The sequence below is a fragment of the Haplochromis burtoni genome, unplaced genomic scaffold (assembly GCF_018398535.1).
Source record: "Haplochromis burtoni strain Fernald_Lab_line unplaced genomic scaffold, NCSU_Asbu1 Contig_438, whole genome shotgun sequence".
Lineage (NCBI taxonomy): Eukaryota > Metazoa > Chordata > Actinopteri > Cichliformes > Cichlidae > Haplochromis > Haplochromis burtoni.
The window spans coordinates 383,381-395,219 of NW_024582799.1; the positions used below are offsets into that span (position 1 = coordinate 383,381).

Consider the following 11,839-nt stretch of genomic DNA (forward strand, 5'->3'; position numbering starts at 1 on the left):
AAATTATTACAAACATTAACCAGAGGACATATTCACAGATTTTAGCTAGAATAAGAATAGTACAATATATAAGGCATATATGTACATAAAAGTCACTTATTAATAAATAGCTGAAAAAGAACATGTGCAAGAAGGGTGTAGCAGTAAACATGGATGAGTTGTACAGGGACATGGCCACAGGTTCAGTGGTGCTTTTCGGTAATCTCAGTCTCTCACTGAACGAGCTCCTGTGACTGACCAGCATGTCATGGAGTGGGTGGGAGGTGTTATCCAACATTGTCTTTATCTTGGACAGCATCCGCCTCTCCGACACCACCTTGAGGGAGTCCAGCTCCATCCCCACAACATTGCTGGCCTTACGGATCAGTTTATCGAGTCTGTTGGCATCTGCGACCCTCAGCCTGCTCCCCCAGCATGCAACAGCATAGAGGATCGCACTGGCCACAACAGACTCATAGAAAATCCTCAGCATTTTCTGGCAGATGTTGAAGGACCTCAGTCGCCTCAAAAAATAGAGACGACTCTGGCCCTTCCTGTAAAGTGCTGTGGTGTTTTTAGCCCAGTCCAGTTTATTGTCAATGTGAACTCCAAGGTATTTATAGTCCTCCACAATGTCAACACTGACCCCCTGGATTGAAACAGGGGGTCAGCGCTGTTGGCCGTCTTTTTCAAGACCTCTGCAATTCCCCCCTGTGTGCTGTCAATCAACTTCAGGGCCAAATCCTGACTGATGTGACCAATGACTGTAGAATCTTTCATAATCAATGTTTAGAGTTTGTCACAGTTTGTGGGTTTTTGACAAACTAGAGCTGAATTCACTGACTGAGCAGAAAAACCGGGGGAGTTGAATATGGAGAGAAATCTGCCTCAAAAGTGTTGCAAATGCACATGATATGATCCACAAGCATAAACAAAGACTTACAAATGTGCACAATGATTTGTGTATAACCTTTGAGGGCTTGCAGGAATGTGCTGACCACATGTATAACTACTTTACAAATGCAACTATCCAAACCTAAATAAATACTGATGATTCCACACCAGTTATTACGTTCAGCTTCACAAATCTGGCCTTTTTCTCTTTCAAAACCCCGTCTGTGCCGGACCTTTGCTTCAAATGGACAAGACAAGAGTAAAGCCCTTTACACACCAAGTAGATAAAACATTTTCGAGGTGCAAATATTTTATGTGTGTACACACTGACAGCTTTGTCCTCAGGAAATGAACTGCAAAAAAAGCTCTGTGTAGGTCTTTGGTTGAGTCATGGACTAAAATGACTCAAAGGATGGTTGGTTAATAAGCTGGAGTGAAAGATTACTGCTCCTGTTCCTCAGTTTGTGCTTTCAGACCTCTGACAGTTATTGTGACTAACTGTCAGTGACTGGCAGTGTTGATTCGTTTAAGCTAACACGTTCATCTCCCTGTAACCAGGTTGCTCTCCTCACCTCCAATTTGTGGAGCACATGCTCTAAAAACACCAACACAGCTCTTCACATAATCCATTCTTCTACCACGGTGTAGAAAGGAAGAGTCCTACCCCGTGGTAGAACCGTCTAGATTTGTGTATGAATAAGTGTGTTTTTGCATTAAACATTATGGGACAAAAGATTTCCTATATGTGTCTTGGTGATAGCAGAGATGAATCAGGCTGTTTAGATGGAGAGGTGCTCCATCTAAACATTTATGCAGAAGGTCAGAATTAACTTTACAACTACAAAATAAAGTTATACCCATTTTGAGCATGTTTATTTCTCTCTCTTTCTCTATTGACCAACCTAGAATGTAAGTGTTGATTATACCTTTACCCATGCTTGTGCCTGCACTGACGGAGGATAACCAGCCAACAACCAAGTCTCACATAGGTGTAGGTGTGGAAGACAATGTTCTTCTTTGCTTGTCAATTAAAAACACTCAAGAAAAGCAACGTAAAACAAACTAAAACTGTTCTAAAACCTTGTTTTAAAACAGTTACTGATTTCTGTTCATCATATGATGATCAAAACTGGTTTTACTGGCCAGTTATGATGTAGTGTAATGAAGGTCCTACTCCTGACAACACTTTATACAGTACAATTGTGTTGAAAATAGGAGAATTGAGGCAGAGATGAGGTGCAGACCAGCCGCGTGCTTATTCACCAACACTGACGGCCACTAAAATGTAACACAAACAATGCAGCCCACTGGTGGGACATCTGATGTTAACTGTAGTGATGGTCTGTGGAGCTAAAGTGTCATAAAGACAGTGCTTCAGAAACACTGTGTCGAGGCTGAGGTCGGCTGGCCAGAGTCACGTGACTAATGACGTCCAAAGCTTCATCCTGTATGTCACTGCTTCAGGATCTGATTCAGTGCTTTATAATCAGGTCCTGAAGCAGTGACACAAGGAGACGACTCATTGGTGGTTACTTTGGTGATGATTTTGGTGAACCAGTGTATAACACACACACACACATATATATATATATATAACTAATTAATGTGCATAAATGTGCATAAACAATAGACCAGAGAAGAATAGAGAAGCTGCTAATAGTCAAAATAGGTGAAACAACTTAATTTAAAATATATATTTCTGCATTTCTTTGTGTCTGACGGTGTTGACAAAAACCTTGCACTGCTCCAGCAAAAACATAAATTATTAAAAAATGTTACACCTGGGAGATTGTACCAAAACATGGTGAGACAGCCAAAACTTTGTGTAACAATTATATGTAAATATGTTTTTGAAAAATCAAAAAATATATTTTAGAAAATTAAAACCTGTTTTGTCCCTAATCTCAGGAATCACTGTCTAACCTTAACCAGCACTTTAATGACGTTAAATAGTCTTTTCCAAAGTAACTTTGAGGAAAATGAACGAACATGTGTAGATTGATTCTAAACGGTTCTCGTGTTTCCTTATTTTTCCGATCTCGTCAGGGACGTGTTGGGTGCCCGGAAGCATAATATGTTGACGATTTGTCACCTATTGTAAAATATTACGCTTTGGGAGTGAGAACGTGTTTTGTATTCACACATCAAGTAGTGCAGATACTTTTCTGGGCCCAAAGGGATTTGCCTCTTTTCCAGGGATCAAATAGGGATTCCTGTCAGGAGAATGTGTAAACCTTTACACTGTAGAACTTTGTTATTTGAGTTACTGTTGCCTTTCTTTCAATGAGGCATTTTTGTTTTGGGGTTGAGCGTAGAGCGTTCATGAGTTGTCTTTATAAAAAGACAACTCATGAACTTAAGATGATTGGTGAGTTTTCTGTAAAACGAAAGGGAGTTTGGAAATCAAACCCAGGAATCTTTAAGTGTACAGAGGTTATTCATAAAAAGCTTTAAACTTAAATGACGTGTCGTAACTTGATTTGTTTTCAGGGTAGTTGTTTAAAAAGTAGTGAGGAACACACACACACACACACACACACACACACACACACACACACACACACACACAGAGGTGAAGTGGGGAGAAGAATTGGATGACACACAATGAGGGACAGAGGGAGGGACTGGATTACCATAGAAACTGCTCTGACTGCTCAGAGAAGCAGGCAAAAAGGTGAAAGCTGTATTGGTCCAATCGTCAGGGTCACAGATCAACCAAGCCGCTCTGCTGATGACTGATTGCAGCTAATGTTCACTTGTTGTTGAAATACAGGGAAAGGTTGCAGTCGTGGTGTCAATCACAGCTGCACTGCAGTCATAGCCTTTTGGATGTTTCTGCAGTTTCTCAGCTATTCTGATGGGCAACGGAATAGAAGCCATATGGAGTAAGAGTCATCGCTGGCAGGGGTAAGCTCTTTGTCTTACAGCAGATTGTAGTGATGCAGGTATTTATGAGTTTGATGCTGTTGCATTTACACAACAAGTAATGAACCTCCAGACATGGGAAAATTGTTATTTTTGTTCCAGAACATTTTCCAAAGCAGTAATATCTTCTTAAACATCCATTCAAAAACACATTTTCTTACTTAGCCTTATGTAACTGCATGCCTCACTCTGGAACTACACTCAATATGAGTTCAGAGGCAAACGGTTTGAGAGTTTTAGGCTTTTCCAGAAGCTACTTTTTATATCTAATTTTTTCCTGATACTTAATGTAAAGATTGGATTCAATCAACACCCATACAGCATGAAAATGTGTTAGCATATCGTGTTCCATCATGCTATTATGATTAGACAGAACAGTTCAGGTGTCTGCAAACTGTTCTTCATAGTTCTGAAAAATGTAAGGGAGCTAACAGAAAAGTAAATAAAGAAGCACCAAAAGTTTATGGGGTGTTGCAACATGCTTTGCAAAAGGAATAGCTGCAATATACAATCTTTGTGATTTGCAGGAAACATGTATTTCTGGCACATATCTTTGTATTGTATAATTGTGAAAGACTCATGAAAATGTTTTTCATTTGTCAGTGGATACACATTTTCTTGTGTTAGGCTGGCTTTGTGCACTTTTATATTTTTGAAAATGTCATATATCTGAGAAAGCTACAGATCTGAGACACATTAAAAGTAAGGCGCCACCAGAAACACCACGACACATTTATGGCCTTGAAACTAATGCTTCAAATATTGAACCTATCGTCACACTTTCAAGATATATTTATTCCCCTTTTCGGTGTTTGATACAAAAACGTTTTCTTACTGAACATTAGTTTAGATGCAGATGGTCATTTTAACTCGAAACGAACATATTCCTTTAGTTTACTGGAACTCTATAACAAACTAATATGCAGAGGTACACCTGATGTGACTCTTTCAGTGAAGAAACTACAATGTTGCCTGAGTGAACCCTGTTTAGTTAGAAACTGTTGACTTTGCTGATGCTGTTGCTGACTGCATGACATGAAATTACTCAGGGATTGTGATGACAGGAATGGGTAATATGTAATCAGTGGAGTGAGAGAGACCAATGTACAGAGGGATGCATAAAGACACGTAGGGAAAGTGTGGTTACTTATTGCTGAGTTAATGGAGTGAGAAGGATCTGAATCAGCAACATACCCTTGTACACAGGAAGGCAAACAAGCACTGCGAATGAGCAGCATACAACAGGGGGACAAACAGATTGTGCAAAGGCCCCAGTGAACAGTTAATGGGAGGGGTGGGGTTGGAAAGCAGTAGCTCTTTATTATATTGCCCTCAATATAATAATAAGATAAGATAAGAGAACATTTTTTAAAGGACTTTTATGCTTTTAGCTATAGATAGGTGGCAGATTTAGATTGCAGGCATGGTTTTATTGTAAGCTGATGCAAAGTTGTTCTGAGCAAACAGCGTATGAGAAAACGTTTCTGTTTCTGATGGGAGCAGATCCTTTTACAAACACAGTGTCTCCATCCTTAGAGGACGAAAGTTACTAAAAGTTTAATTAGCAGAAAAAAACAAATCTATGTTATAGTTTAAAAATTGTGTGGATTTGTATCATTTTTCTCTCTAATCTGTGCTAACCAGTGATAACAAGAAATAAAACTGGTTTTTGAGTTTTCCAGTTAGAGTGGACGAGGCTAAGCATCAGGCTTTCAAAAGATTCAAAATTCTGTCTTTGGTTGATTAATAAGCTGGTGTGAAAGATTGGTGCACCCCCTTCATGGATTCTGACAGTTAGTATAACTCGGGGGTGTTCATTCATTTAAACTGACATCCTGCTGTTACCAGGTTTCTGTCAGGCAGAGTAGTTGATCAATTATGAATTAATGTTCAGTTAATTTCACTGCTTTACTCTTTGTGGAGATGTGGGTGCTATATTGTTCTTTCTTTGTAGTTTTTTTGTGTTAAATTAGTTTTTTTTGTGATTTTTGGTTTGTTTTTTGTCTGGGAGCTGAGACAGTCTCCAAGGGAATGAGGTTCTGGGGGAATAACAGGAGGATTGAATCTTGAAGCCCACATCATTTTTTGGACACCACTCTGACAGCCAGAAATTTAAGGAGAACATGCAGCTAAACATGTCACTCCTGGTCCAATTGGCAAGCAAACCAGCAAAAACGACAGTGTTTTGGCAAAGTTACACACCAGTTTATTATTAATTCTATGTTTGCCCTAAGCCAGCAGTTTTAAATTCCCCTTAATGTCGCTAACTCTGGCCCCTGAAAGACAATTGACAGTAACATTGATTAGTAACAATTGACTTTAGTTGCTAGTGTCTCTAGCTTCATATTCAATGTCCACATTGACTCCCTGAATTGACACAGTGGTCATTGTTTTCCTGGTCCTCTTAAAGTCTGCAATTGTTTCCTTGGTCTTTGTCACATTGATCTACGGATGATTCTTCTTGCACCACACGACAAAGGAGTCCACCACAACCTGGTACTCCATCGCATTACCCCTAGCAATACATCCAACCACCGCAGAGAAAAAGCCTTGGAAGGTGGCAGATCCCTGCAGTGGACGGAGTCTACGGTGTGGGTGAACAGGAAAGGGGAGAGAGTGGTCTCTTGTGGTGCTCTGGTGTTGCTGATTACCTTGTAAGACAGCGGTCCCCAACCTTTTTTGCACCACAGACCAGTTTAATGTCAGACAATATTTTCATGGACCTGCCTTTACGGTGTCACAGGTACCGGTCCAAATTTCGTCAGACAGGTTGCATTTACTATATTTTTCAGACCATAAGGTGCACAGGATTATAAGGTGGACTAAGCGAAACAAAACAGTCAGACTTTACTCAACTCATTCTTCTTGCTTCCGTATCATTGATTCATTAATGCTGAATTCTCTGGCAGCTGCTCTATTCCCATGTTGTTGCAGTACATTAATGACAAACCGTATTGTGGATGGATTATCTCAGTTGTTCTCCTGACTGAAGTTTGGTTTACAGCATCCTGCCATGCGATTGCATTTGTCCCTAACCATCGGGAACCCTCACGTTAACTTTTATTGAGTGGAAAAAAGTTGGCGTTCATCCTCCAGCTATGCTAACATAGCTGTGTCGCTAGCGATCACGTAGCACATCATTATATACCAGCTAGCCCAACTTCAGTGACCCTACAAACGTCACTGCTGTTTAGTTTTCTGTCTTCATTTATGTTGGAAGTGATAGCAGAGCTGTACGTTTGAATTTTCTCAGAAATCTCTCAGTCAGAACATGCTATATCATGTTTAGGTGGAAACTAGCGAGCTAACTTCCTACTAGCTTCTAACTCTGTTACATGTAATAAATTCTGTTTTCATGGATTCCTGGATGTTAAACTTCATAGTTACACCTGGTAAAGCAGCAACACTGATCATTTTATTAAAGATGAAAGAATTTAGACAGTTTTTAACTCTCAGTGATGCTGCAGTGTTCGTTTGACTTTGGGACCTGAACCTACGGAGTTTTGCTCCGCGAGGCTCCTGACTGCGGTAGCTTTAATGCTACGACAATCCATCAAGCGGTGCGGCTTTGTAGCTTACCAAAGTCATACTAAAACATTTTTTGACAGATTTTTGAGCCTACCAAATAAAATCGTTCGAGGTCAGTAAGCACAACCAGAATTCATACATAAGGCACACGGATTATAAGGCGCACTGTCGATTTTTGAGAAAATTAAAGGATTTTAAGTGCGCCTTATAGTGAAGAAAATACAGTAATATTAAAATTTAATGATCTGAAACATGTAAGTATGACAAGAAGCTGTCCATGAATCTCAATGAACTGAAGCACAAATGTTAAGAAGACTGTGTGAAACCATCTGAAGAACTGACAAAGGCATGGTTTACAAGCTACTGAATAATGGAATGTCCTTTGTTTTTTAACAGAACTCCATAAAATACTGTGAAAAAGTTTTAATGCTAAACTTTCAATACTAAGATAAGAGAAAATCTGATGAAATAAAATTCTGATAAATGACTGCTGTCTTTGTTTATTTCTAGGTAAACACTCATACATGGACAGGACCAAGGATGATAGAGGAGAAACCTGCCAGAAGTCCAAACATACATGCTGAATCCTTCTCTCTCATATCAAAATAACTTTTGCTCTCACGATGTCATCAAGACATGAGGTTCCTTCAGATATCAATGTGGATACGTTCCACGATATCCTCAACTCTTCCTCCCCATCCTCACCAACTCAGTCTTGCAGCATAGACGAGTCGTACAAGTACATCTTCCTTCCCATTTGTTATTCCTTCACATTCATCTTTAGCATCTCTCTTAACTCTGTCATCCTCTACCGTTCTTTCCGTCGGACCAAACGCTGGAATGCTTCTTTAATATACATGGTTAACCTGGCCTCTACAGACTTTATGTACGGCCTGTCGCTGCCATTTCTTGTAGGAAGTTACATAATGCGTGACCGCTGGGTTTTTGGGGACTTCATGTGCCGTGTGGTTCGTTTTCTCTTCTACTTTAACCTCTATTGCTCCATCTTCTTCCTCACTTGTATCTCTGTGCACAGATACCTTGGTATTTGCCATCCAATGAAAGTGATAACGCTGGAGACCAAGAAGGCCGTCAAGTGCACTTGTGTCCTTGTTTGGATAATAGTATTTGCTTTGACTTGCCCCATCTTCCGTTTTGCTCAGACTGGTCATGTGACAAGATTAACAGGGTTTGGAAGCAATGTAAGTACTGACAACCCGAGTAATAGCATATCATCAGAAAATGGTAATGCGGGCTATGGTAAATTGGAAGGGGTAATTGAAGAGTACCAGAACTGCTGGGATGATGCCATCGATAAGGAGTTTCCTGATTATGTACCCTATGGCATCACACTCCATTTGCTGGGCTTTTTTGTGCCATTTTCCATAATCGCTTACTGTTATTCTCACGTAGTTCTGACCATATTTAGGACACTGCATTCTCAGCCCTCACTGTGCAGAAATCCAATGGATGAATGCATGGAGAGAAGAGATGGGAAAGCCTCAGCAGTTGTTAGAACGGGAAGAAGACGAAGCAATGGATTGCAGAAGATGGCGGGACGAGATGAAGGGATTTCCATTTCACTTGGTGCGCACTCCCCATATGCCAGTCGAAGGCGTAAATCTATCAAAACTATTATCACTATCACCCTGCTATTTGCTCTGTGTTTCTTCCCCTTTCATGTTACCAGAACCATCTTTCTTTTGCTGAAAGTTACCAAGGGAGTTCCCTGTCACACCATGACGGCAGTCTCTATGTGCTATAAGATTACCAGACCTTTAGCATCGTTCAATGCATGGCTCAATGCCCTTCTTTACTTTCTGACTAAAGATAAAGGAGGAGCTCACTGCTGCCAAGCAGTAAACACCCCTACCCAGCAGCATGCTATGCTACAGTTGCCACTAAGAGTGATGGGAAAAGGAGAGGGTGAAGTGGACAGAGAAACAGAAGACCGTATTGACAAAAAAGAGAATAAAGCATGTCAAAGTCCATCATATATGAACAGAGCAAAAGTTAAATATGTAGCTGAATGAACTTCAGATGCACTGCTGGATGTTATTTATAGACACCAATAAGCAACACATTAGTAACAAGTGAATCAGTCCTGCTTCATGTTAATCATTTATGTAAATCTCATTTTGAGATCCACTACCCACATCTTGGTATAGGGACTCACTGACATTGGTTTTACCTAGCTGGACAATATGCATTGCAATACCACGAAATGTACTCAAGGAACATGCCAAACCAGTAAAGACACTGTCACCAGCTGCTAAGCTCCCTGGATCCCAATCAAATTCAACATCTGCAATACATACCGGGAGAAGTCTTGATTCCCTGGGCCAAACCTTCAACTCCAGAAGACCTACTGGCAACATCCTCCTACCAGACACCAGTAAACACCAGATGTCCACCATACCCTGACAACTGGAATCAGAGAACACAGAAGACTGAAATTAACAACTATAAATATCCACGCATATATACAAGGGAAACAAACAAATGTCACCATTTTTAGACTCAGTGAAATCGAAAGCCAATATCACAGACTGTACATAAAAGATCGAAGTACCAACGGCAAGATTTGTGAAAGCAAGCAGAGGATGTTTTGTAACTTCCCCCAAGGGAATACTTCATCAACTACTGTTGGCTGAATCCTGTCAGAATGCTTATTTATTGCTACTGTCGATGTAACGTTTACACAATAGTTATAAACTTTAATTCTGCAGGTTAAAAATGTAAATGTATAGCCATAATATTTTAATCTCTTCATGTAAAATAAAATAATGTATGATATTCTTAGTCTCATGGTTTCTTCTTGCAGACACATGATACAATCAAGCATTAAATGTTTGTTAAATCATGGTGTGTCACATCAGTACTACATAAGGTTGCTGCTCTGTACAGGGAATGAAGCTACACCTTTAGTTACAAAACCAGCAAACCACTTGCATCCCTACACGTAACGATTTTGCAACAGGATGTCACAGTTTAAGGCTTCAGTCCACGATTCCAACAAGCTGAAATAAGAAGCTGCGTGTTTTAAATTTATGGAGAATGAAATAAATGATCCAGTATGTGTAATACTAATATGATATATACAGGTGAGTTCTTTAAAAATGTTTCCTCATGCACAATTGTCACTAAGGGGAAATTAGCTGTTGGACTATTTGTACCAGTCTGTAAACGTGTTTGTATATGTAAGTTTACGAAGGAAATGATCCCATTGAAAATTGAAAAATTCAATTTGACTTAAATTTGGTGGCCTGTGGATAGAATTAATGGGTGATGCCTGAGGAGCTACTCCTTTGATATCTGTCTAAGGTCGCATGTTTCATTCTCAAGGCTTCCATAACAAATGTGGCCTTTGGCAAAGTTTATTGCAGCCTGCATATAGCATAGGTTCCCAGTAAATATTTGTTTATTGTTGTATGCACAACACATGCGAGCCAGCACAGAATCACACAGTAAAGGGAAGCCAATTCTGAAGACAGCCAGCCTCAAGTAAGGCGATTGGCTGACAGTTCAGTTTGTTTGTTTTAAGTGTAAAAAGAAGCCTTTGTAACTACTTGATGTTTTTTATTATCAATTTTTTTCATTCACAAAATTAAGACAGTCTGGTACATTTAGCAAAAGTATTTTACTTAAACACTTTAATATAATTTCCATCATTGTCTGTCTTGATGCATGCTCACTCATCCAAGTAAGTAAATCCCAAAAGCTGATTCAGTTCATCTGGACGTTTTCAGTGGGAGAAACTTTTTCACTCATCCAGGTGACTTCTTCAGTCTCAGCGGGTTTCCCCAATCTTATCAACAGTACATTTGCACAACGACTGAAACTAGCACAACTGTGGGCTGTGAGGTCATTTCCTTGATCATCAATATGCAAATTGTCACGACCATTGATTAACAACCACTGATCAAAGCCCATTGATCAATGGCCATGAGTACCAATCACAGAGAGTTGGGGAATGGCTGCAATCACAGCATTGTAAGTCAAAGTTTTTGGCTTCAATCTTCAACCTTCTGGTGGGCAGCTCTGAACACCACATCCTGAACACCCTGGATTTTGTTGAGAAAGTGAGAGATGTCATTATGGAGGCAGATGAAACCATGGTCTCGTACGATGTTACATCTCTGTTCACTTGCATCCATTGAAGTGTTGGAGATAGTCCGTAAGAGATTACAGGATGACCCCAACCTCAGCAACAGGACCACTCTCAGCATCGACCAAGTAATAATAATAGTAATAATGAACTTTATTTATAAAGCACACTAACAAACCAAGGGTATACCAAGGTGCTTGACAAAATAAGGAGATGGCGGTGGGAGGGAAAAGGGAAAGAGAAAGGACCTGGCATTTATCAATTATAAAACCATGACAATCATAATACATAAAAGTAGTTAACAAAGCATAAAGGATAAAAATGTATCAGCACACAGCAGATATTATCTAGGTGGAAAAGCAAGATCAAATAAATAAGTCTTTAACCGTGATTTACACAATGGCA

General features: G+C 39.8%; 1 protein-coding gene across 1 annotated transcript; it reads left to right on the forward strand.

Annotated features, from left to right (window-relative positions):
• Positions 1–3,582: 3,582 nt before the first annotated feature.
• Positions 3,583–10,068, forward strand: LOC102310425 (P2Y purinoceptor 3-like). The gene is made up of 2 exons (XM_005945405.2): positions 3,583–3,780; positions 7,837–10,068. Exon 2 carries the CDS (start codon positions 7,950–7,952, stop codon positions 9,357–9,359), a length of 1,410 nt encoding a protein of 469 aa, XP_005945467.2. The 5' UTR covers positions 3,583–3,780; positions 7,837–7,949; the 3' UTR covers positions 9,360–10,068.
• Positions 10,069–11,839: the final 1,771 nt, after the last annotated feature.

Coding starts and splice junctions, on each gene's coding strand:
- LOC102310425 (XM_005945405.2), top strand. CDS start 7,950: ATGTCATCAAGACATGAGGTTCCTTCAGATATCAATGTGGATACGTTC.